This window comes from Anomaloglossus baeobatrachus, chromosome 6 (assembly GCF_048569485.1).
Source record: "Anomaloglossus baeobatrachus isolate aAnoBae1 chromosome 6, aAnoBae1.hap1, whole genome shotgun sequence".
Classification (NCBI taxonomy): Eukaryota; Metazoa; Chordata; class Amphibia; order Anura; family Aromobatidae; genus Anomaloglossus; species Anomaloglossus baeobatrachus.
Genome location: NC_134358.1, coordinates 512,661,421 through 512,689,260, shown reverse-complemented (window position 1 = coordinate 512,689,260; position 27,840 = coordinate 512,661,421). Strand labels below are relative to the sequence as shown.

Here is a 27,840-nt window from a genome sequence, read left to right as displayed (position 1 = left end):
TGTCTGTATGTAGCAGAGTTGTATGTGTTTGTCTGTATGTAGCAGAGTTGTATGTGTTTGTCTGTATGTAGCAGAGTTGTATGTGTTTGTCTGTATGTAGCAGAGTTGTGTGTGTTTGTCTGCATGTAGCAGAGTTGCATGTGTTTGTCTGTATGTAACAGAGTTGTATGTGTTTGTCTGTATGTAGCAGAGTTGTATGTGTTTGTCTGTATGTAGCAGAGTTGTATGTGTTTGTCTGTATGTAGCAGAGTTGTGTGTGTGTGTTTGTCTGTATGTAGCAGAGTTGTGTGTGTTTGTCTGTATGTAGCAGAGTTGTGTGTGTTTGTCTGTATGTAGCAGAGTTGTGTGTGTTTGTCTGTTTGTAGCAGAGTTGTGTGTGTTTGTCTGTTTGTAGCAGAGTTGTGTGTGTTTGTCTGTTTGTAGCAGAGTTGTGTGTGTCTGTTTGTAGCAGAGTGTAGTACCATTGTTTCAGTCCAGTTGTGGCTTTATACAGCAGGGAGGAGCATTCCTTGCTGTACTAAGTGAACATTGGAGCGATTGATCTGTCAATGGCCCTTTAAAAACATATTGTACGGCTCTCGCGGAATTAAAATTAACATGTTGCAATCAAAGCAGACTTTTTTTCATTTGGGAGCGGGGTAGTCTTATACAGTGAGTATATCCCAAATTCTATATTTTTAGGGCAGAAGTTGGGGGTCGTCTTATACGCCCAGTCGTCTTATACGCCGGCATATACGGTAACTATGCTGCAGTAAACAATAGTAGAAACAGCATAGTAACTATGTTACAGTAAACAGCAAAAGAATCAGCAGTAGTAACTATGCTGCAGGAAACAACAGTAGAATCAGCAGTAGTAACTATACTGCAGGAAACAACAGTAGAAGCAGAAGTATCTATGCTGCAGTAAACACTAGTAGAAGTAGCAGTAGTAACTATGCTGCAGCAAACAATAGTAGAAGCATATAAAGCTGTGGATACAACAAGGGCAATAGGGTCTTACTTGATATAAAAGGAAAAAGGGTGAAAAAGCAGGCTGCTCATCTTGTGTGGTTGTGTGACCAACAATCACTGCAAAAAATGATAGCAGCTGCCACAAGGTCCATGAGCCCTAAGGCTGAACGAAAGAAACATGAATCTGGCAAAACATGGCTGAATCTGTGCTGCTGTGAATAAGATGATGGTCCAATCCGCACTATAAAAGAAAGGGTGCTTTATTGGCGTGTTTCAAAGTGATTTCCCATTTCTTCCTCAGAATAAGTACCACATTTTATTTTATACTATGGATTGGACCATCATCTTGTTCACAGCAGTGTAGATTGAGCCATGTTTTGTCAGGTTCCTGTTTAATAGTAGAAGCAGCAATATTAACTATGCTGCAGGAAACAATAGTAGAAGCAGAAGTAGTAACTATGTTGCAGGAAACAACAGTAGAAGCCATAGTAGTAACTATGTTGCAGGAAACAATAGTAGAAGGAGCAATAGTAACTATGCTACAGGAAACAAAAGAAACAGCAGTAGAAACCATGTTGCAGGAAATAATAGTAGAAACAGCAGTAGGAATTATGTTGCAGGAAACAATAGTAGAAGCAGCAGGAGTAACTATGCTTCAGGAAACAATAATATAAGCATCAGTAGTAACTATGCTGCAGGAAACAATAGTAGAAGCAGCAGGAGTAACTATGCTGCAGGAAAGAACAGTAGAAGACGTAGTAGTAACTATGTTGCAGGAAACAATAGTAGAGGCAGCAGTAGTAACTATACTGCAGGAAACAATAGTAGGAGCAGCAATAGTAACTATACTGCAGAAAACAATAGTAGAAGCAGCAGTAGTAACTATACGGCAGGAAACAATAGTAGAAGCAGCAGTAGTAACTATACTGCAGGAATCAATAGTAGAGGCAGCAGTAGTAACTATACTGCAGGAATCAATAGTAGGAGCAGCAATGTGAATATAATACAGTAAAAAGTTTGCTAAAATTTAAAAAATGTTGTTAAGACAAATATATGGATTCTAAAATTCATTCTTTTTTGATGATGTAACCACATTTTTGCCATTTTTCTTAAGTTGATGGATCCGGTTCGGAACCTGGAGTGTTTGACCGTTGAGCCAGGTCACACAGGTTGCCGTCTGCTGGAACTGTCTACCCTTTTGGTTTTCTTGTGAATATAGTATAGTAATATAGAAAATGAAGTTACCTTTGGAAGTTCAGATACATTTTTCTTATGAGAGAGGAGTTTGTATGTGTTCAAGTTGTTCTCGAAACTCCTAAAATATTAAAGGGAACAATTTGACACATTCATACTTGCAATAAATCTAAAGAAAAAAAGACAAAACGGGTAAAAAAAAAAGTATGAAATGATATAATAGTGTCTGTAACTCTTGTGCATACCACCAGAGCCATTACATTTATGCAAAAACTAAGTCAGCCGCCTGTGCTTTGAGAAAGACCAGAATACATTTACCATTAGAACATCTAAATAACAATTGATGTCTATGGACAGACTTCATTTTTGAAGCAGTTTTTCCCATTAGGAGCATGTTGAGCAGAACCTAACCTGAATATTACCTTATTGTTAGCCTACAGCTTCAGCACAATGCAGTTGTGATGGGACATGATCACATGTGATGTTGTGACACCATGATCCTATCGCGTAGCAAGACTTTATCTAAGGAGCTATGGTGCGACAATGCAGAAGTTCACACCGCGAGAGTGTAATAGGCTGGACATGCTGGCCTTTCAGTTTAAAGGGTATGCATTACTGAACTAGCCTTCTCTTCCATGCAGCTTCTACTTACAGTTACGGCCAGTTTAGTGGAACAGCAGGAAAAGCCACCTGGGCATGAGCAGAAATGCCATCATATAAGTTATGTAGAGGGTGCCAGATAAATCTGCTCCAATGTGATCTCTAATATACAACATTCTCATTAAGCCAGGCAGTGGGCAAGCTATGGCAGACATAGGGGTACTTTGCACGCTGCGACATCGCTAGCCGATTGTAGCGATGCCGAGCGCGATAGTCCCCGCCCCCGTCGCAGATGCGATATCTTGTGATAGCTGCCGTAGCGAACATTATCGCTACGGCAGCTTGACACGCACTTACTTGCCTTCGACGTCGCTCTGGATGGCGACCCGCCTCCTTCCTAAGGGGGCAGGTCGTGCAGCGTCACAGCGACGTCACACAGCAGGCGGCCAATAGAAGCGGAGGGGCGGAGATGAGCGGGACGTAAACATCCCGCCCACCTCCTTCCTCATTGCAGGCGGGACGCAGGTAAGGAGATGTTCCTCGCTCCTGCGGCTTCATACACAGCGATGTGTGCTCCCGCAGGAACGAGGAACAACATCATACCTGTCGCTGCAGCGTAATTATGGAAATGACCAACACTACACCGATCACTGATTTACGACGCTTTTGTGATCGTTTATCGGTGCATCTAGGCTTTACACGTTGCGACGTCGTTACTGGCGCCGGATATGCGTCACTTTCGATTTGACCTCGACGACATCGCAGTAGCGATGTCGCAACGTGCAAAGTACCCCATACAGTCATATGAACTAAAAATGGGCCCCAAACCCACCAAAAAAGAAAAAGTTTAAGGCCAACAAGGTAACTAAAGTTTCCTTGACTTAAAGGGAGTCTGTCAGCAGGATTTCATCTCCCAAAGTATTTACATGTGTATGTAGCTCTTTCAAAAACAAGTATACCAATACCGTTACATAGCCAAACTGCGCCTCCATTGTTAAGAAATCAGCATCTGAAAATATATGCAAATGAGGCCGAAGAGCTATTATAGATCTGAACACTCCGTCACTCCAGCTCTATTCCCTACCCTGAGCCGCCTCCTTCTGCTTGACTGACAGCCTGTGTGCTGATGGCAAAGGAGTCGTCAGTCAAGAAAGCGGAGGTAGTGCTGGAAAGGAAATAGAGCTGGAGTGACAGAGGCTTCAGATGTACAATAGTTCTTTAGTCTCATCTGCATATCACATCAAATGATGATTTCTTAATAACAGACAGACCATGTAAAGGTATTGCTGGACTTGTCTTTCAAAGAGCTACATGCACATATAAATAGCTTAAGGTGTTCCTCATGACAGATTTCCTTTAAATTTTCCACTTATTATTGTATGCTTACATATAACATAAATATTGAACATCCATAACATTGAAACCACCTAAGTGATATTTTTTTCATCTCCCTCTTTATACTACCTCTGAATATGTCCCATGGTATTTGCACCAAGACACTAGTGGCAAATCTTTAAAGGTGTTGGTCACTTTTCGTTGAACACTCTAAAATGGCCAAAAGAATCACACTGCCTCCTGGTGCCACCTCTTACCCTGGTAATCAAAGCACACACACCTGGTGTAAAAGAAAACTTGATTCATCAGACTGGTCACCTTCTATATTGCTCCATGATACAGGTCTGATGCTCACGCCCTTTTAGGCCCTTTCAGTTCTGAACTGGGTTAGCGCTGGACTCCGACATGTCTGTGGCTAAGCAGCTCCGTATACAGTGAGCTGCACTGTGCGATGTGTTCTGATACCTTTCTTCTATTGCCAGTACAGTTGAGCAAAAAATTCACAGGACCCTGGTCTGGCATCCACGTCATTACTCCGAGGCTGCAGGACTACGGCACTGAAAACTACCTTCGTTGGCTCTTGAATGGCAGCATCCTGGGCGCCTCTTTTGATAACGCAGATGCTGAAATATCATGACATCGCTGCACAATGCATACCACGACATGATGGGGGCCTAGTAGTCAGAGCAGCTCAGGATTCCTGCCAAGAAAGTTTGCACTGCTCTGGACCGGTCCTACCATTAATTCTGGACCAGGTTCCTGCAAATATTTTCGCTGAAATCTAATACACAGCACTCAACATTAACTGTTTCAACAATTTTCACTACATTCGTTCTCCCCTGGGATCAGATCTGAGTGACTAGTATTTGCTCTCTACACACATTAATGGCCTTTCAAAGCAAGGACCGTGTTGCTGTTTAACGAGTTGTCCCTTCATGGAGCAGTTTTGGTGGGTATTATCCCCACCAATTATTGGTGGGTATATATTTAGCTCCTCCCCTTCATCATCTATGCCCTTTGTGTGTTCACTATTAATGGGTGTCTAAATTTTAAAATATATTAATAAAAGTTTTATTTTAATTGAAATTGAGGTTTTTTGTTTTTCGTATATTGAACTCAATTGGTCCTATTGTATATGGTTTTTTCCAAATTTACTTATGGCGGGTTTCCTCTCGGGATCTGTCGGGGCAGACAACTGGCTTGAGGATGCAGTTCAAGCTTTCTCCACTGAGGACAGCAACTCAGGATCAAATTTTCCAACTTTAAGGAGCATTTTTAAGGAACTACAGGACCTCTACTCTGAGAACTTGAGGGCCTGGTGGGAGGTAAAAGCCCTAGAAAACTACATCAAACAAAATATTGTTCCTAGAGGGTTGAGGATAAACATTAACCCCGCCCCCAGATTACATGATCCTGAGTTTCTGGCAAACTGGGAGAGAGAATCGGTAGCATCCTCGCTTAGGTTCATGCAACTACTCCTTGACAAAGAAAAATCAAATTATAACGAGTCTTTGACTAAGTTGGACACATTGAGAAAAAAGGCTCTTGAATTGAAGAGTGACCCCGATTTTGTCAGAAAAGAGGTTTCTCTACAGAATAATATTGAGAAATACCAGGCTACTCTAAAAAAGCGTAAACACAAACAGTTTTTGCGTGACTTTAGCGATTTTAGAGATAAGAGAGCATATAATTTTTCTGTATCCACCGAACCAAAGCTGTATACAGACGTGTCCTCCTCTGACCAAGAATATTCAGATACAGAAAGGGCGGGTCCGTCCTGTCCTGGAGATCGCAGTAGAGGTAGGGGATATACTAACAGGCCACCACGAAGACAGAAATGGCGCAATCAAAGGGGAAATCACCCCTCTTATGGTCCAAATTCAGATTTAAGATCTTACCAAGGTCCACCACAGACCTCTACAGGCCCCACCTCATCCTATACGTCCTCCTTGCCTGTTGTTCCCTCTTTTTTAGAGAAGGGAATCCCCAACTCCTACAATCTCAGGAGTCGGGATCAGCCCAATCAAAGGACTTAAATGACACCCAGGTGATAAACCTCTCCTCATATACACTTACGGCTGAAATGCTATCTGTTCTAAGGAGGGGTTTGTCCTTTGTGCCCACACAATCCTTTGACAAATTTTCATGGACAAAGGACATAAACCTTTTTTGTAGAAAGTTAAAATGGAGAAAATTTTTAAGAACAATGATCAAGAGAGGTGTGAACAACTAGGAATTGATGTCTCAGACCTTGGAGGAGTTAATATTTTGACTGAGCTCCTGGAAGAAGGGGAGCGGGATAGAGGTTGGGGACCCTTTACGGGACTTAAGAACAAGAGTCAGAGACTACCGCCATCCAGTGATCTAACAAGTATCGATATCTTTTTGAAAGTGGTCGAGGAGGATATTTCTAAGATTCACGGGAGTATTGATACTTATAACCTTAATGAAGGTGAAAGGGAGGCTTTGCGCTTACTTAAAAATAATCAGACCATCATTATAAAGCCCTCGGATAAGGGGGGAAATCTTGTGGTGATGGATCATGGACTTTACAGGGGTATGTGTCAGTCCCTTTTGGATGATCAGACTACCTACGAGATATTAAAGACTGATCCAACAGGCCCTTTTTTATTAGAACTTGGTGGTATTCTGGACCAGGCTCTTGAGGTGCATCTGATCTCCAAGAATGAACACGAGTTCATGTTACCAATTAGACCCAAAATAGCAACTTTCTACGCACTCCCAAAAATCCACAAGGGGCACCCCCCACTCAAGGGGCGCCCTATAGTATCTGGAGTGGGGTCCATCACCCAAAACGTAGGGATCTATATTGATGAGATCCTTAAGCCTTTTGTCCTTACCCTCCCATCATACATTCGTGACACCTCTGACCTTCTCTCAAAAATTGATGGGGTAACTGTGGAAGCCGGGATGTTTTTGGCATCAATAGACGTGGAGGCGCTATATAGCTCCATACCTCATCAAAAAGGTGTAGATGCAGCACAACATTTTTTACGCTCCAGGGCAGTGTATCTCCAGGCCCATAACAACTTGGTGCTAGAACTTTTGACATACATCCTGACTCATAATTATTTTATTTTTGACGGCAAGTACTTTCATCAGCTCAGGGGCACTGCGATGGGGAGTTCTTGTGCCCCATCGTATGCCAACTTGCTCCTGGGCTGGTGGGAGGAAAGCGTCATTTTTTCCGATGACTCCCCCTGGTGGGTCCCATTGATCCACTTCTGGGGGAGATTCATCGATGATATTTTTATTATTTGGTCAGGAGGTATTGAGGACTTCCATCAGTTCATTAGGGAGATAAACACCAACAGCTTTGGATTGGCGTTTACGAGCGAGATTCATGCATCTTCACTTTCATTCCTGGATATATCATTTACTGTTGACAGCTTTGGGCACCTCTCCTCTAGAACACACAGGAAACCCACCTCAACTAACAGTCTTTTGAGGTGGGATAGTTTTCATCCAACTCCCCTGAAGCGTGGTATCCCAAAAGGGCAGTACCTCCGTATGAGGAGAAACTGTTCCAATAAAAAAGACTTCTTTGATCAATCGAGAGATCTACGGGACCGCTTTAGGAAAAGGGGTTATCCTGATGTGGTTCTACGAGGGGCTTTTAATCATGCCCTCAGCAGGGACAGAGATTCCCTCCTTTCACCGAGGGTGGAAAAACAATCTGAGGATATCATCAGAGTTATAGGCACCTTTGATTGCCAGTCAGAGAGGATCTTCGGTATTCTTCGGAAACATTGGGGGATTTTGATGGCAGATCCGGATATATGTGACAATATTGCTCCCCGCCCCTCTATCACATATAGACGTGGTGGTTCACTCAAGGACCAACTGGTCCACAGCCACTACCAGAGACCATCCCCCCCAGGTACGTGGCTAGATAGAAGACCCATTGGGTGCTTCAGGTGTGGCGATTGCAAATATTGCAACTGGATCTCACAATCAAAGGTTTTCCGTAGTGCCAGTACAGGCAAAGAATACTCAATTAGAGATTTCTCTAATTGCAAGACCAGTGGGGTGGTCTATATGGCCACGTGTAAATGCCCCTTAAATTATGTGGGCAAGACCACAAGAGAATTGCGCAGACGTGTCGGTGAACACTTGGGGGATATCAAGCACAAAAGGGATACTCCCCTGGCCCGACACGTCTGGGAATTCCATCAGGGCGATAACAGATCAGTCTCTTTTGTTATCCTTGAAGTCATCAAACCCGACCCTAGGGGGGGTGACCTGGATAAAAGGATTTTACAGAGAGAGTGCCGGTGGATCTATTACCTGAAAACACACACCCCATTGGGTCTAAATGACAGACTGACATATTCCCCATTTCTTTAGACACTGCTATCTTTATGCTCTTAATAAGATCAATTTCTTTGTGTTCCGCTTGTCATGGAATAGTAATTTAATAACTCATACTATCTATCTGGATTGGAAACCCCTCCGTCATTGCCCTGTGATTTGGGATTTACGGATAAAAAATACCTTTATTTTTAGGTTGTTGTTTCAAGGTAATTATACTGTGTCTCTGTGTTTCACGTTTTTCTGACCATTAATATATAGCGGCAAAAAAAAAAAAAAAAAGTCGTTTGGTCAGTCGGGGGTTAATCTTTGAAAAAGGCATTTACTTATAAACAACAATTATACTGCTGCCCACTATGACATATAAATTATGTAGCCTGATAGCACATGTGCTGAAACCAATATATGGGGGCACTTAGTTATGTCCTTACATCATGGGGACATTTATATGGTTGCTATTTAGGCATGTGTGCATTGGCATTACATACAGGCACACTCAATGTGTATGGCAAAAATGTCAGTGTTTAATATCACCTGACACATTCAGGGACGTTTTGTGTGATTCAAGTTTGTCCTAAGCACCTCCACTTATATTCACAGGCAATCATATTGCTGCAGTGTTCCCAAGCGTCTCTATGACGATGGGGGCATTAGTGGGTGGTGCCATTGCAGTTTGTTGTTTTGATGCCGCCCCCTCACGTGCACGCAGGCACGTTCATTATTTCCTTCAACCCTTTTACTGCAAAGTGTGCACACATGCGCAGTCATGCTCTGAGGACCTCTAGTGTCCAGGATTGTCATGACATGCGCAGTAAAACATAAAAGACACAGTAGCCTATGATTGTGATTGGCCGCATGGTCCATGTGACCTTGGCTGACGCTGGATTTAAACCCTGACATCCTGTGATCTGTGCACACAGCCATGGATTACTCCTACATTCACATCTGATAACTGCAATCCTCCAGCCTCCTGAAGATCCTTATATCATGGAAAGGGGAAACGCGTAGAGGCGATACAGAGCATGCTGCTAAAAGGGAAGTAACCATTCTTTTCTTCCCTGTGGGGTTATCTATACCCCCTGTTTTCTGCTCTATTAGAATCATCTGCATGATTGCCCTCAGGCATTGCATTACATGTATTTGCATCGGTTTATGCAGTGCAAATCTGTGCAATTATGATTGTGTAAAAGTTTATCCATGTGTGATTGCCATACCATACTATATCACACTGGGACATGGGAGGAAAAACTGACAGATGGAACTGAATTTTCCATTATGTTAATGTGCTCCTCCATTATGTTAATGTAGATTGTGTATTATGTACTATGTACTAATTTGTACTGGATCATGTACTATGGACTAATTTTTTTCTGCAGAAGCCTACCTATATTGGGGCTTAATATTTGATTTTTTACGTCCTGGTTTTTCTGATAGTAAGTTGTTATCTATCAGACAGTGTGATTACATGAGCACTTTGTACTTAATACATTCTAGTACTATTGTATGGCCATCCGTAGTGTAATTATTATTTTAATTCACTAACTATCCAGGGCAACTAGAGGGTGAGCCGACGTGGAACGGGGGCGCCCAAAACAGTTACGGCGTCATACCCTCCGTTGGTAGGTAGGAGCAAGGTCCCATAGGGTGCTATAGGGACCCCATATATTTAGCTCCTCCCCTTCATCATCTATGCCCTTTGTGTGTTCACTATTAATGGGTGTCTAAATTTTAAAATATATTAATAAAAGTTTTATTTTAATTGAAATTGAGGTTTTTTGTTTTTCGTATATTGAACTCAATTGGTCCTATTGTATATGGTTTTTTCCATATTATCCACCACATCCCTCAAGTTCAAATTTTTTTAGAGTTGTGCTGACTCCATCTCTACCCATCAGTATTTGGCCTTTGTCGAAGCGGCTCAGATAGTTACAGTTTCCTATTTTCCCTGATTCCAAAATATATAATTCAAGAACTCTTTACTTGTAGCCTAATGTTTCCTTCCCGACAGGTACCATTGTCAGTGGTATTCGCGTCACCTCTCAGTGGTTTTATGTTATGACTGATCGGTGTATGTACAGATAAGGTCACACAGTTGTTAATCAATGCAATTTCCATTTGAAAAATAATAATTGAGTGACAATGATTAGCGGTTCCAGCCCCTGGACCCTCCATCAACTGATTGATGTGTCTAATGTCTTAGGAGATCCAATACCTTTAATTTCTCTTTTAAAATGGATAAAACTGCAGAATAAAATGTACCTTCCACGCAGCCTTACAGCATCTTCAAATCTCTGTTCATCCATCGCCTTCTGGACTTCTTGAGTCTTAAGACAAAAAAATACTGATGTGTACATTGATAGTGGATTATATCAGAGTCAATTTACAGGAGTCACCGAGGTCTCTGAACTCTGTTCAGAATCCGGGGCTCTATTAGGGCCACTGTGATAAGAAATACTGAGGTTGAAAGCACCAGGCATTAGATGTTCCCCTCGCCTTTGATAAATATATCATTGTAGTTTTTGGTACTGAGGTTTCTCTATCGCACCAGATCAGGGACTAGCAGCCTGTTGTGAAATTACAACTTTCATCATCCTATATAAAGCTGAGGACAAAAGAGCGCAAATAGGGTCTTATCAGGTATTAAAGTGCAGTGTGCACGATATTACACTCACCCATTAGGCTATGTGTCCACACTGCGGAAAATGCGCGGATTTTGCCGCGGATTTCTAGCGGAAAAGCCGCGGATTTTCCAAAAATCTGCAGCACAGCTACTCCCCAGCCATTTCTATGGCATTTGGGAAATGCTGTGCCCACGCCGCGGATTTTTCCGCAGCGGAAATCGTGCGGATTTTCGTGCGGAAAAATCTGCAGCATGTCAATTATTGTTGCGGATTTCTCCGCAGGGTTCCATATACTTACCTGCCTCACCAGAGTCACTTTCTCCGTCAGGTGTACAGGGGCGCGGTGAATCCAGGTACAGGAAGGAAGAGGTGGGCGGAGCCTGCACGAGTTCCGGTCATGTGACAGCCGGAGCTAGTTCAGGCCCGCCCACCTTCTCCTGCAGACGCTGAGAGAGTGACCCGGCTGCCGGAAACCGAGGTGCTGCATGATGGAGGTAAGTATGAACTCTCCCGATCACTGCAGCACTTGTTCTGCATTGAGGATGCAGTGCCGAAGCCATGGTACTGTATCCTCAATGCAGAATGCCCGCACCATATCCGCACGACATTCCGCAGCATGGAAACAGACAAAAGTTGTGGTGCTGTTTCCTGGGAGCTCCTGCGGAATGTCCTGCGGATATATCCACAGGACACTGTCCCCGTGGGCACATAGGCTTAGGGTTGTGATAGTCACAACCCCTATAAAGGCTTAAGGTAATGGCAACTGCCGCAGCCCCACGTGGGTTAAACTTCAGTGCTGGAGAGGAGAAACAGGGTTAATGCCGCGCTGCTGCCGAATGAAAATAATGTTGATTATTAATAAAACTTCTTTTATTTCATAGGTCTTCGCGTTTCAGGGATCCAGTCCCCTTCTTCAGGACAAGAAAGAAAAATCAACAATATATGGATCTACAGGAGATGACACGTATATATACATGTGACATGCGTAGTTCTATTCTGCACATATATATATATATACAGGGTGGTCCAAAAGTAGGTGGACAGTAGGTGAAATAGGGCTATCAAACATGGTGTAAAGTGAAACTGACTCAGTTGCCCTTAGCAACCAATCAGATTCCACCTTTCACTTTCCAACGAGACTGTAAAGAATGAAATGTGGAATCTGATTGGTTGTTAAGGGCAACTGAGTCAGTTTCACTTTACACCATGTTTGATAACCCAATTACACATACTGTCCACCTACTTTTGGACCACCCTGTATATACGTAGAAAGAGAAAATCTACAATTTTGACCACCACTCACAAGTAATAGCCAGGTAATTACTCAGTGGGAATATAATGCCTATGCATATTAGGTATTTTAATAGATAGAGTATACCACAGTGCTACATAATAATAAAGTCCTACCAATGAAACACCCTGATACGTTTCGCCGTGGCTTTCTCCAAGGGCGCGTCAGGGTGTTTCATTGGTAGGGCTTTATTAATATGTAGCACTGTGGTATACTCTATTGGCATATGGTAGTTTATTATCAGGTTATTATCATATTTTTCCTGATTTATATTTTTCTTTCATTATATCACTATCCATTTGCCATCCTAATTTCACCTATTCCACATTGCTACTATATCATGCCTTGGTCATCTGTATATGAATGAAGTTTTCATTGCATGCTATTTTGTGGCACATTCAATTTTTGGCAATCTTTTCTATCATATGATCTGTCGTTCAGTGATATAGTGTTATATATTACATATTGTGATTTTTGGTGTCAATTGGTGACACTTTTTGATAACATATATAGACAATTGCATATTAGTTGCCTCTAAATATTTCTATGTGCCACTTATTAACTTTTTCATACTTTTCTGGTGTGCAACTTTTTTTATTATTTTTATTTTAATAAAGATGAATTTTGTCTCAAAAATTTGCATTATTCCAGTCTAGTTTTATAAGCATTATATGTGTGTATATATATATATATATATATATATATATATATATATATATATATATATATATATATATATATGTGTGTGTATATATATATATATATATATTGTATATGTGTGTCAACTCCTGTAGATCCAAATATTGTTGCTTTTTCTCTCTTGTCCTGAAGAAGGGGACTGGATCCCTGAAACGCGTAGACCTATAAAATAAGAGAAGTTTTATTAATAATCAACAGTCTTTTCATTCGGCAGCAGCGCGGCATTAACCCCATATCTCCTCTCCAGCACTGAAGTTTAACTTACATCATCCTGAAAGTTAGTGACTCTAAATATTGTGATTTCAGTATATAGTGTATATATCAAGTGGCTGCATCAGGAATCTGTATTACACCATGGTCCAAAAAACGTCATTCCTGGTCAGCGCTGTCTGTTTACATGGCAGGGGAAGTCTGCCAAGTCCTGAAACTCCACACTGATTGTTTCCTATAGCTTTAGCTAATACCCAGCTTTAATATGGCTCAAGCACTCACCATCTGTACACACTCCATGAGAGGTAGGCGCACGGCTTGGTTTCCACATAACGATACCACGCAGGCAGGCGTCTCTGGCGTGGCTTCCAGCAAGGCCAGGACACACTCCACTCCCATCCTACTGGCCTGTATACAGGAGAAAACCCAGAAGTGTTAGCCCAGTATTCACACATCCCTGATGGCAGTATGATATAAAGCAATAAGCGGAGAATAGTAGGTAATGAAGACAAGGTGAAACCTCCAGGATATTCTCATCTGTTACATAATGACATTATGTTCTATTCTAGAGATATAGACGTCCACGTGAAGTTACGGTGACCTGACCGCTCTCCTGACATCCGTGATAGTAAATACTATAAATACCAATGCTGCAGGAGCTTTTCTTAGAACTCTTTATGTGTCGTTCCTCTGTTATTCCTCTTGGAAATGTATAAATACATTGGCTTGTCAGCAGGATGTATCATTACACAGACTGCACTGACTGGACGGTGTCACAGGTTGTAAGGACGTGCTACTGACAAAGGGAAGATTCTAACCAGTGATGAACTTATCCATCCATTTCCAGGAGAAATAACAGAATATGACCCATTTCACACACCAGACTTCACCTTCCAAGTACAGCAGTGATGTGCGGACTGGAACTCAACAGCCTCATATGAGAGTTCAGATCAGCCCATACATACCACGATCAAATAGGGTGTAAATATAAAAATTAAGGTGTTAAAGCAGCACAAGTTCATAAACATGGGTGCAAGATGCTTTATGCCAAACCACTGGTCAAGGTATCTATTCCCAATATATTACTATTATAATAACATCACCCATATCGACAATTAAAAGTCCATATTCCAACATCTACGGACGAATAAAGTTCACTCTCAGTTTTGAATTCTTTGGAGCGCTGCTGGTTTAGGCATATACAATATATTATAGATGAGCAATACAATTCACAGGACGCCAGTCCAGCAGCCATGTCGGTTTTCTGTGGCTGTGGGAAGGAGGCGCTGAGAATCTCCTCCTGTCAATATCCCCAGCTCGTGTTTTGATTAGTTGGTCTGGCGCTACGTCATGTGTGCACAGGACCTCCAATTCAGAAAAGGTGCCTGAGATTCTGGCAGTTCAGAGGCGGTTTGCAGGGCTCCCATGCAGCAGCTATTAAAAAAGTTGTCCACTACTTTCACATTGATGACCTATCCTTGGTATACTTCATCAATGTCTGATCGGCCAGGGTCCGACATTCGGCACACCCACCGGATCAGCTGTCCTCGGTGCCAGCGGCAGCAGCAGGCAGTTGGAAATGCTCAGTTCCGGAGCTGCTCCATCAACTGATAATGGCCGCAGCCGGGTACTGCAGATCCACCTCCCATTCCAATCAATACGAGGCTGATGTGCAGTATCCAGCCACGGCCACTATCAGTTGATGGAGCAGCTCCGCAACTGAGCATTTCCGGCCGTCAACTGCGGCACTGATAGCAGCTGATCAGCGGTGGTGTGGGGTGTTGATAACCCAGCTGATCAGATATTGATGACCTAACCTAAGGCGGACTTTACACGTTGCAACATCGCTCACGGTGTCCAGAGCGATAGCACCTGTCCCCGTCGCACATGCGATATGTGGTGATTGCTGCCGTAGCGAACATTATCGCTACGGCAGCTTCACACGCACATACCTGCTCGTCGACGTCGCTGTAACTGCCGAACAATCCCTCCTTCAAGGGGGAAATGCGTTCGGCGTCACAGCGACGTCACCGTGACGTCACTAATCGGCCGGCCAATAGAAGCGGAGGGGCGGAGATGAGTGGGACATAACATCCCGCCCACCTTCTCCCTTCCGCATTGCTAGCGGGACGCAGGTAAGGAGATGTTTGTCGCTCCTGTGGGTTTACACACAGCGATGTGTGGAGCTGCAGAAACGACAAACAACATCATACCTGTGGTCGAACCGACATTATGGAAATGAACGACGTTACACAGATCAGCGATATTGTACGCTTCTGTGTTCGTTCATTTTCGCACCTAGGATTTACACGTTACGATGTCGCTACCAGCGCCGGATGTGCGTCACTAACGACATGACCCCGACGATATATCGGTAGCGATGTCGCAACATGTAAAGACCGCCTAAGGATAGGGTATCAATGTAAACGTAGTGGACAACCTCTTTAATGACATACCTGCTGTACCAGGGTCCTGAGAAACAATTCACTTATCTTCAATATATATACTGCGTATATGTATATATATTATATATATTATATATATATATTATATATATACACACATCTATAAATATAAATAAATATATATCTATATATATATATATATATATATATATATATATATATATATATATCTATACTGTGTACATATACATATATATATTGATGTAAATTAAGCACAGCTTATGATAATAAAATATAGAGACAACTCACTAGAATTCTGTCGAATGCTGAAGGGGTCCCACCTCTCTGCACGTGGCCCAGGATAGTTACTCTTGTATCAAACCCGAGGCGTTTCACAACGAGCTAAAAAACAAGATATGGTGGTGAAATCAGCACTTTTCTTTAGCTTTTAGAATCACATCACTTCAGACGCATATAACATAGTACGTATAGTTGTACTGCACATACAGGTTACATAATAAACATAACAAGCACAATGGCTACTCGCACTAATTCTAATGACGGATTGAGGATTATATATCATTTTCAGGTGGCAGCTAGATGGTGCAGCATGATAAACCCGTCCTAACTTACGGATATGAGTATGAATGAGCAGTTTTCCTAGACAGAGACACTGAATATTTTCCTGGGATGAATACCTTTAGCTTAAAGTATAGTAAACATGACTAATCCGGACAGAGCCGCAGATCCAGGACGGTGAGAAATGAAAGGAGCTCATCATATATGGCTACAATGTGTGATGACTAAACTTCATTGCATCATTCTAATAGGATTATGTATTAGGCCTCATCTGCTGGGTCAGAGCTGGTATTATCTAAACGGACAAGGTTCACAACCCTCAGTCCCTTACCGAATTAGACAATATATTCTAAGGAAGGGGGAGATGGTGACCCCTAACCAAACCTACTGGGGGTCCCTGGGGTCCCTCACCACCCTAGATAGGTTCCACACTTATGTGCTGAGCCGGATACCTGACCCTAGGTATCCCTATTGCTGAACCCTAAACAGGGATCGGATGGGATGAGCTCTTAGTCAACCTCAGTAAACACTAAAGGAAGACACAATGAAGACACACAGGGGAAAGTGCATGAACTACTTATCCACAGATGACTACGGATGGGATGAGCTCTTCGTCAACCCCAGTAAACGCTAGAGGAAGATACAAGGAAGACACACAGGGGAAAGTGCATGAACTACTTATCCACAGATGACTCAGGCATGAGTTCAGCAAAGCTTTAGCCACAATACTACAGAAGTTTCTGGAGCAACAGAAGACGACCTCTTCAGAGCACAGTCAGGAACAAACTATAAGCCACACTCAAACCACCCCAGGATGAAATTAATAAAGGAAGTCAGAGGATGGCAACTGAGAGGAAAAACTGACAGTTTCCCAGGGTCCTAGAATCCACTTCTGCAGAAACAGGGAACTGTCAGATAACAACATGTGCTGCCAATCTCTGGGATTTTCTAGCATTTGCTGCCACTGAATTGTCAGCCGGACATGATACCTCCGTGACAGGCCATGACACATCATGACAGAAAATCTACACACCCTTAAAGAAATGTCAAATTATTGTCATGTAAAAGAATTATTTCAGAATTTTGTCCACCTGAAATGTTACCTGAAATCTGTACAACTGAATTGAAAAACAAACTGAAATAAAAATAAAGAGGTAAAATAATGTGGTTGCATTAATAAGCACACCCGTAAACTCATACTTTGATGAAGGTAGCTACATTCCTCAGAATTCTGCAGCCCAACTCGACATGTAACTAGAACTAGAATGTTTAAATCACTTGATGGGGGACATTTTATTAGAATTCATGGAAAAACCCTTTGAGTTTAGCTGACCAAGGATGGATACTCAATACCATATGTACGCTATAAAGGTAATATTTATGATAATATGTAGTGGAGAGCTATTTTCATGAATGAGTTTTAGATAACATAGATGACAAAGGGAAATTAAACTCTAGTACTAGCACCAACTTACCGGAAATTAAGTTACTGTTCAAAGAACGGACATCAAATGCGCAAGATAAACACCAGGAGACAGGACGCACTGTCTACCAGTGCACAGACCTGTGCAGTCCCCAGTACAGACCCATCAGGACACACTAGTACTTACATCTTTAATAATTTCTGAAGTGATTGGTTTGTTGTGAGAGTCGATGGCTCCTTCTGAGACAATAATGATATTCAGTCTTTTCCTTCTTGCGCGGTTCTAAAGTAAATAAAATTGACTTGTATTACGTAGATATCAGTAAGATTTGACTCTTAAGGGTGCTTTACACGCTGTGACATCGCTAACGATATATCATCGGGGTCGCGTCGTTAGTGACGCACATCCGGCGTCGTTAGCGACATCGCAGCGTGTGACACCAAGGGGCAACGATCACAAAAGCGTCAAAAATCGCTGATCGGTGACACGTCGCTCCTTTTCATAATATCGTTGCTGCTGCAGGTACGATGTTGTTCCTCGTTCCTGCGGCATCACACATAGCTATGTGTGACACCGCAGGAACGACGACCATCTCCTTACCTGCGTCCACCAGCAATGCGGAAGTAAGGAGGTGGGCGGCATGTTCCGGCCGCTCATCTCCGCCCTTCCTCTGCTATTGGACGGCCGCTTAGTGATGCCGCAGTGACGTCGCTGTGACGCCAAACGCTCTCCCCCTTGAAGGAGGGATTGTTCGGCGGTCACAGCGACGTCGCTGAAAAGGTATGTGCGTGTGACGCTGCCGTAGCGATATTGTTCACTACGGCAGCGATCACCAAATGTCGCAAGAACGACGAAGGCGGGTGCTATCGCTAGCGATGTCGCAGCGTGTAAAGCACCCTTTAGTGTTATGTGGTACTAAAAGTTGCATCATGCCACCCTCCTCCCACATGTATATGAGACAGTATGTATTACTATGTTTTATTATAAATAGATTCACAGAAATACAATTTATAAAGTATTTACAATTCCAAAATAATGAAAAATTAAACAACTAACTTTCATTAAAAATATAATTGTTTTTTATGTCCACAGCTCCTATGCAGCTGGTGTGCCACCATCGTTACTAAAAAACCTGTGCAATCACCTGTTAACCCTTTTTCTACTGCAAGGAAGTAACACACAATGGCTGGACAGGTTTGTTTGAATTATGCTCTGATCCCCATCCCAGGCCTATGTGTCTCCTGCCCTGTCCTCCCCATCCTAGGCCTATGTGCCCAGCACTCTGCCCTCCCCATCCCAGGCCTATGTGCTCAGCACTCTGGCCTCCCCATCCCAGGCCTATGTGCTCAGCACTCTGGCCTCCCCATCCCAGGCCTATGTGTCTCATGCCCTGTCCTCCCCATTCCAGTCCTATGTGCCCCGCGCCCTGCTCTCCCCATCCCTGGCCTAGGTGCCCCGCGACCTGCTCTCCCCATCCCAGGTCTATGTGCCTCACTCCCTGCCCTCCACTTCCCAGGCCTAGGTGCCCATCCCAGGTCTATGTGCCTCACTCGCTGCCCTCCACTTCCCAGGCCTAGGTGCCCCGCGACCTGCTCTCCCCATCTCAGGTCTATGTGCCTCACTCGCTGCCCTCCACTTCCCAGGCCTAGGTGCCCCGCGACCTGCTCTCCCCATCTCAGGTCTATGTGCCTCACAACTCTGCTCTCCCCTTCCCAGGTCTATGTGCCCCGCTCCCTGTCCTCTCCATTGCAGGCCTATGCCTTGCGACCTGTTCTCCACATCCCATGTCTATGTGCCCCACTCCCTGCCCTCTCCTTCCCAGGCCTATATGCTCCACGCCCATCTGCTTTAGGGCCTGAACTCCACAATCCCTGACCTCATCTTGTCCAATGTAGACAGCGCATTTTGCCTGGTCTGACTTAGGCTTTATTGTGCTGCTTTAGGACCATACATTGGACCCCTCACTTAGGCTCCTTTCACATTGCGTTTTTCCCTACGTCCACAGGTCCCGTCAGAGGATCCGTCCGAACCGCCCCTCCCCCACTCTGCAAAGCGTGTTCCGGACGCATGCGCCCGGCAGGGCCATTCACTGTAATGGAGCGCACTGGGTTAGCGGATCCTCTGACGGGACCTGTGGACGTAGGGAAAAACGCAATGTGAAAGGAGCCTTATCCTTCAGCCATTGCTCACACTACTCTGCGGAAAAAGACCTTGCATCAAAGTCCTTATCTCCGAACAAATAATCCACAGTCCATAGACTTTGCTCCCAGTAGATCCCCATTTTCAAAACCAGAGAATCCACACCTTCCCAGGAAGGTCTTCAGATACTTTGTCAGCTGTGACCATGTCTGTACAGGAGCTGTACAAAATCTCAAGATAACGCTCATTGAAACTATTTTCAAAGTTCCTTATTGTTTTATTTGGGTGGGGAAATCAAATAGTTGCAATGGTGTATACAGCTGCGCCTCTCCGTTCCTGAGGTACGGACCTCACTCGCCTTTGTATATATCTAGTCATTTTAATCAAGTGGATGTGGTCATCGACTCTTCTTGATAACCATCTTCTTAAGGACCATGCTCCCTTAGATAAAAAAAGACTAGATTTATATATGTGGCCATATCTCAGGAATGGAGAGGCGCAGGAACACAAGAAAACTAACGCCAGAAGCAGGAGAACAACAGCCTTAGGAGTACTTTGCAGACTAAGACATCGCAGCTACGATATCGGTGGGGTCAAATCGAAAGTGACGCACATCCGGCGTCGCTGTCGATATCGTAGTGTGTAAAGCGTTTTTGATACGATTAACGAGCGCAAAAGCGTCGTAATCGTATCATCGGTGTAGTGTCCGACATTTTCATAATTGCGCGGCAGCGACAGTACGATGTTGTTCCTCGTTCCCCTACGGCAGCACACATCGCTGTGTGAGAAGCCACAGGAGCGAGGAACATCAGCTTACCAGCGTCACCGCGACTCACGCCAGCTATGCGGAAGGACGGAGGTGGGCGGGATGTTTACGTCCCGCTCATCTCCGCCCCTCCGCTTCTATTGGCCGCCTGCCGTGTAATGTCGCTGTGACGCCGCACGACCCGCCCCCTTAGGAAGGAGGCGGGTCGCCGGCCAGAGCGACGTCGCAGGGCAGGTAAGTGCGTGTGAAGCTGCTGTAGCGATAATGTTCGCTACGGCAGCGATCACAAGATATCGCTGCAACGGGGGCAGGTACTATCGCGCTCGACATCGCAGCATAGGCCTGCGATGTCGTAGTGTGCAAAGTACCCTTTACACCAGGGTAACAAAATGATATATTTATGGCAATTGTCGCTTTAAAATTTAAGGGATATTGAAATGAATCATTATCAGAGAATTACATTACAACAAATACCCTGTATACATCCTTTATGTAAAGCTCTGGTTTTCTCTGCAGTGATTGGAGTGACAAGAAGCAGAAGCTCCTGCACAATGTCTGACAGAACATAGGCGCTGCTGACGCCCCTGGGAGAAATTACCAGAATTCCCCTTTCACAGCTCATTTCCAGTAACTAAAAGACTCCTACTTGAAAAATGTACCGATTCCAGGTCTAGGAATATCGCTGTCTAGAGTCATTAGTAAGATTACCTCAGAGAGTTTACCACACATGATGTCCTCCCAGCCTTCCTCCGGAGGACTTTCAGGTATAAATACCCAGTCAGCTCCACAAGCCAAGGCACTGACCAGCGCCAGATACCTGCACGTAATAATATAGAAAGAGGAGTCAACTCCAAGCAAAGTGCTGTCACGCTGATTGTAGGGACATGAATATGGCATACCCACAATGTCTGCCCATCACTTCCAAAACAAAGGTTCTTTGATGGCTGAAAAAAAAAAAAAAAAAAAAGATTAAAAGTGTGAAACATCAACTAATATTATAGCTATACAGACCACTACTATCAAAATATTGGACCTGACAAGTTCACTTTAAAATTACTAATTCTGCCTAGATCACGGCTTCTTACTGTGGGCTTGTGTCCTATACAGTAAACATGAAGCATCTCCTCGTTTGTCCTTTCTGATTTGCTAATGTGCAGTAGCTTTTCTCGGTGCAGGGGGAGCCCAAGGCCATTTCCATTTCAACGGATATTGACTTCTGCATAGTATTTCTCCATAACACTGCAAACTCCATTGCACATGATTACTGACTATATATAACAAAGAAAACTTGCGCTGTTTGCTACAGCCATGAAAAAGACATGAACTGAGATACTGTTCACTCACTTCCACTCCGCCACTCCATATTTATCAAATTTTCCACCTAAAAAATAAATTTGGCGCAAATTACACTAACGTTGATGTTTAAAGAGGACGTGCCACCAGGTTAAAACTGCCAGGTTTCGCTTTATATTATTCCTGCTGCTCCCCTGAGCATTCAATTGTAAATCCACCATATAATTCCAGAGATATGAGCCTTTTTATTTGGTGCTAATCTTTATGGTCTCTACTTATGGGGGTAGCACATATAGGATCCTCTGGGGCGTGTCTTTAGGCTGTTCTGCATAATTACCCTGCGAGCCACGCCCCCTTGGTAGAGACCAAAGATAGCACTAGATAAAAAGGTTGATATCTCTGGAACTGTATGTCCTAGTTACAAAAAAACTAAATATGGGATTACTCAGGGGAGGAGCTGAAATACAATGAAAGTAAAACTTGGCTACTTTTCATCTGGCGTCAGGCCCTCTTTAAAGGGCTTTTCCACTATTTGGACAACCGCTTCTCATTCCTAATGTGCATCCCCAAGAAAATAACAAAGTCTACACTCACCTCTGGTGCCGATACGTTTACAGTAATGTTGGAACTCCCATTCCAGGGGCCCATGTGACATTGTTATGACACATGAGCCCTTTAACCAATCAGTGTTGACTTCCTTCTCCTACCTTTTGTACAGTTAAGTAAATAACAAGAAATGAGTGGCAACTGCAGCGCTTGCTTACTGTTAATTACTTAAATGTCCAAAGGTGGAGACAAGGAAGCCGGCACTGATTGCTCGAGAGGCTTGTGTGTCATAACAATGTCATGTGGGCCCTGGGAATGGGAATTCCGACATTGCTGGAACCGCAGCAGCACTGGTGAGTATAGGCTTTGTTATTTTTATGGGGTCAAATATGGGGAATGAGAAGGGATTGTTCAAGTAAAGGACAACCCCTTTAAGCATATGGTACTAGTACACTTACTAATGTTAGATAAGAGCCTTAAGGCTGCTTTACACGCAGCGACATCGCCAGCGATGTCGCTGGTGAAAGCACCGGCCCCCGTCGGTTGTGCGTCACGGGCAAATCGCTGCCCGTGGTGCACAATATCGTTAGTCCCCGTCACACATACTTATCTGCCTAGCGATGTCGCTGTGGCCTGCAAACCACCTCCTTTCTAAGGGGGCGGTTTGTGCGGCGTCACAGCGACGTCACACGGCAGCCGTCCAATAGAAGCAGAGGGGCGGAGAGCAGCCGCATGAAAGTGACGCCCACCTTGTTGCCAGAGGACGCAGGTACGGTGATGTTCCTGGGGTGTCACACGTAGCGATGTGTGCTGCCGCAGGAACGACGAACAACAGCAACGATATTTGAGAATAGAACGACAACGATTAGGTGAGTATTTTTGATCGTTACCAGTCGTTCCTACGTTTCACACGCAACAACGTCGCTAACGAGGTCGGATGTGCGTCACGAATTCCGTGACCCCAACGACATCTCATTAGCAATGTTGCTGCGTGTAAAACGGCCTTTAGACTAATGTTGTATATTATGTTAAAAATGGTTGCAACATAAAAGTATTTGTTCCATGCTTTTTTTAAATCAGCTACAATCTGTATAGAATTTACAATGTTTTTAGGACTGTTTTTGTAGAAATGCGGTCATGAATATGTCGCACTTCACATCACAAGATTAACCATGCAACCTTTACTCATTATTTTGACATTTTAGCTTAGGTGCTAAAAATGTAATAAATTGAGTTAAATTTTTTTTTTATAAATTTAGCATAGACATTTAAAACTACGAAATGTAGCAATTTGTGAAAAAAAAATGAGGCACAAACACCATGATAAACCGCTCATGTTGTAAATCTTTTGTACATCGATATACGGTATATATCATGAAATTTCCCTGACATATTCCATAGTCAATACTGACATCACAGTCCTGTCCACCTACATTTTTTTTTCAACTATCCAACATGCTGCAAAACAATAAAAGAAAATATAATCACCTTTCCAATCCACAGTCATTCATCTTTTAGCACTGCCTAGGTCCCCCACTACATTCTGTTCTTACAGACATGTGACCACTGCAGTCAATCACTGGCTGCACAGGTATCGCTGCTCTCAAACAGCACCAGGCACACAATGGTGGTAGCCATCATTATTGATGGCCAGATCCACTGACTCCATTATTGTATGCACACAGGACATCTTTTTCAGGAGGATTCTGCCTGGAACCCGTCTAAAAAGGCACCATAAAAAACGACAAAAAAGAATGAACATAATGTATAGCAATGACAAAACAACGAGCGGTGCACATATTCTGTCTTTTTTTTAATTCTTTTAACCATTTCAGGCTTGAAAAGCTACGAAGCGGTTAAAAAGTGATTGGTCCATTCTTCAGGAGACTTCTGAATGGAATCTGCGACTTTGTTATATATGCAAGTTAGAAAACTGCAGGAACAGAAGCCGCCTCAAAAGGCATCCAGAGAGACACGCTTCTCAGAAAAAAATGCTGCAGTTTTCCTGTACTGTCTTTTGCTTAATAAATCATGCACATAATCCAGTGTCTAAAAGACACCCTTAAAGGGAATGTCAGTAGGTTTTCGCTACCTCAACTGAAAGCAGCATAATGTAGAGAAAGAGATCCTGAATCCAATGATGTATCACTTAGATTACTGGCTGTAGCCGTTCTGACACAATCAGAATTTTTAGCTTTAGTCATGTAGCAGAGCTGAGAGAGCTGCCCCCACCCACACCAGGCTCTCTATAGAGATTCTACATTAACAGCGAGGTGTCAATCAGAGGAGGGGGCGTGCCAGACTGCTATGCACGTGACATTGTAGTCCAAGCAATGAGAAGTCCAACTGCTTAAACAAGCATAGCAAAAAAACAACAGATCGGACCTTGACAAGACAGGCATCCCTAAATTCTCTGTGTTAACCCTTGCAGCATGCTGGCTTCAGATTACACAGCAAAAAAATTCTGCCAGATTCCCTTTAAAAAATAATATTCCCTTTACTTTAAGGCCTCATTCATATATCAAATTTTCATGTATGGAAAAAAACGACACATTTCAACAGTGATTTCATCACTTAAGGCCCCGTCACACTAAGCAACATCGCTAGCAACATCGCTGTTAACGAACAACTTTTGTGACGTTGCTAGTGATGTTGCTGTGTGTGACATCCAGCAACAACCTGGCCCCTGCTGTGAGGTCGTTGGTTGTTGCTGAATGTCCTGGGCCATTTTTTAGTTGTTGCTGTCCCGCTGTGAAGCACAGATCGCTGTGTGTGACAGCGAGACAGCAACAACTAAATGTGCAGGCAGCAGGAGCCGGCTTCTGCGGAGGCTGGTAACCAATGTAAACATCGGGTAACCAAGAAGCCCTGTCCTTGGTTACCCGATATTTACCTTTGTTACCAGCGTCCGCCGCTCTCACTGTCAGTGCCGGCTCCTGCTCTGTGCACATGTAGCTGCAGGACACATCGGGTTAATTAACCCGATGTGTGCTGTAACTAGGAGAGCAGGGAGCCAGCGCTAAGCGGTGTGCGCTGCTCCCTGCTCTCTGCTTGTGTAGCTCCGTGCGCTGGTAACCAAGGTAAATATCGGGTTGGTTACCCGATATTTACCTTAGTTACCAAGCGCAGCATCTTCCACGCGGCGCTGAGGGCTGGTCACTGGTTGCTGGTGAGCTCACCAGCAACTCGTGTAGCCACGCTCCAGCGATCCCTGCCAGGTCAGGTTGCTGGTGGGATCGCTGGAGCGTCGCAGTGTGACATCTCACCAGCAACCTCCTAGCAACTCACCAGCGATCCCTAACGTTGTTGGGATCGCTGGTAAGTTGCTTAGTGTGACTGGACCTTTATTCTTGTGCGTGAAAAAAAAAACATCCAAGTGCTGTCCAATTTTTTTACGGACCCAATATTTTACGGACCATTGCCAATTTTGACTCAGATCAAAATTGGACATGCCTTCGCGATTTTGGACACTGGACATGTCTATCGTGGACATGTTAGGCTGTGTCCGCACTTTGCGTCGTCCTAGTTGCAGTTCTAAACGCATCCTCTGGCAGAAATTGCTTTTCCCAAAGTTGCTTTCGACCACAAAATCGTGGTAAATACGCTTGCGTTTTTACCGCGTTTTAGCCGCGTTTTTAGCGCTTTTTACCTGCGTTTCCATTGCTTAAAGTCAGATGCGTTTTGATTACAAAGACACTACTAAATAAAGTTTTGACATACAAACACTATGAAAAAAGGGGAAAAAAAGGAAATAAATATAATTATTTCAATCATAACGAAAATAGTTATATTTAATATAATTATAGCGGTTTTATACTATTTATTGCTAAAATTCTAAGAAATTAATACTTTTCATTAATTTAATTGTCGGACTATGTGTGTGTGTAAAGGGACATATCATTTCATTATTCTGATGTCATAAACGCATGTTTTCTGCAGCCAAAAACCATGTAAAACGCTGGAATTTTGATATTTCTTGCTTTTTACAACTTCTTATTGACTTCAATGTTAGCAAAACGCAGCCCAAATGGCAAAAACAACTGACATGCTGCTTCTTTGAACAAGAGAGAGTTGCCCAAAATTTTGCAAATTAAACGCAGCGTTTTGAACTGCAAAGTGCGGACAAGAAATCCCCATTTCCCATAGACTTTGCTGGAAATTCAAAACGCATGCATTTTGGCATTAAAACGCTGCAGTTCAAAACGCTGCAGAAAAGCAGGTGAAAACGCAAAGTGCGGACATAGCCTTAATGACCACATTCACTATTACAACTACGAGTTTGGTCAATGAAAAACACAGGTAGCAAAAAAAAAAAACAAAAAAAAAAACAAAAAAAAAAAACGGGCGTCTGAACGAGGCCTAATTGTGGATTGGATCAATTATTTACCATTTCAGCAAAAGGTGGGAGCCAGATAGGAATTAATGAAGCTCCAGGACATGGGTGTCCCGGGGTGCTAATATTTAACACCTCGTCAAACATGTATACTATGACTGCCAGCTGGAAGCCATTCAAGTATGTAGGTAGAGGGATATGAGTCACTGGTGGTGGAGGAGGAATTCAGATCATGAAGATAACAGGAAACACTTCCGCTTCATACATGTGTCTGACATTCTTACTTGTAGTAAAGAGCTTCTATGGATGACTATGTAACAACAGATTTTAGTTTCAACCATTGAGAAAAGACAAATCTGCAACAAATCTGCCCTGTTTATAGTCAAAAATTGTTGATCTAGATGCCGATGATGGATTTGTATTTGATTAACTGCTTGTTAGCACCCGTGATTTTCCATCAAACAATATGAGCCCGCTTCTCCATTTGCGTCTCTTTTCTTTTTTATTTCTCTTGTAAAATTCATTGACGTTTCTTGGGGCAAATTCTTCATAATGGCGCACGTGATACATATAATGAAAAATGCTCTTTTGTCTTTTATCTTTTTTAGAGGAAGAAGTTGCATGTTCAGTTAAAGTGTTTAAAAATTTGGAAAAAATTTTCCAGGTTTGCAGAAAATCACTCCCAGGGCTCATGTCCACTTGCGATTTTCCTGTGTGAGTGCGATCCGATAAAACAAATCACACTCACACCAGTGTTAACCTATGAGGCAGTGTCCTCTTGCTTAATTTTCTACGGCACAAATCGGGCTCTCGGTTCAATCGCAGCATGCTGTGTTTTGCACAGAGTCTCGGCTCATGCGTGTGTAAAATCGCACTGCACTCGCATGTTATGCAACGGCAGTGCGGTGCACGCAGAGACAGACAGCGGAGGAGATGGGGAGAAAGTGCTCCCTCTTCTTTGCTTCTGTGATGCGATCGCAAGATCACATCACAGTCGCATGACCCTCGGCTTACACCCACAGCAGAGGGTCATTAGCATATCGCTTCCAATGCTCTCGCATCAGAAGTGGTGCACAAGTGGACAAGAGCCCTCGGGAAGAGACTATAGTACATGTACAACAA

General features: G+C 43.4%; 1 protein-coding gene across 5 annotated transcripts in view; it reads right to left on the bottom strand.

The window, feature by feature from the left end:
• The window catches only part of PFKP (phosphofructokinase, platelet), a 180,557-nt gene that overhangs the window by 59,617 nt on the left and 93,100 nt on the right, over positions 1–27,840 (bottom strand). For all 5 annotated transcript variants that reach the window (XM_075315472.1, XM_075315473.1, XM_075315476.1 and 2 more), the window contains exons 6-12: positions 21,446–21,490; positions 21,255–21,363; positions 17,828–17,923; positions 15,948–16,040; positions 13,516–13,641; positions 10,672–10,736; positions 2,197–2,266 (exon numbers count right to left, since the gene is read on the bottom strand). In XM_075315472.1, the coding sequence (XP_075171587.1) occupies positions 2,197–2,266; positions 10,672–10,736; positions 13,516–13,641; positions 15,948–16,040; positions 17,828–17,923; positions 21,255–21,363; positions 21,446–21,490 (604 nt within the window). The remainder of the gene's footprint in view (positions 1–2,196; positions 2,267–10,671; positions 10,737–13,515; positions 13,642–15,947; positions 16,041–17,827; positions 17,924–21,254; positions 21,364–21,445; positions 21,491–27,840) is intronic.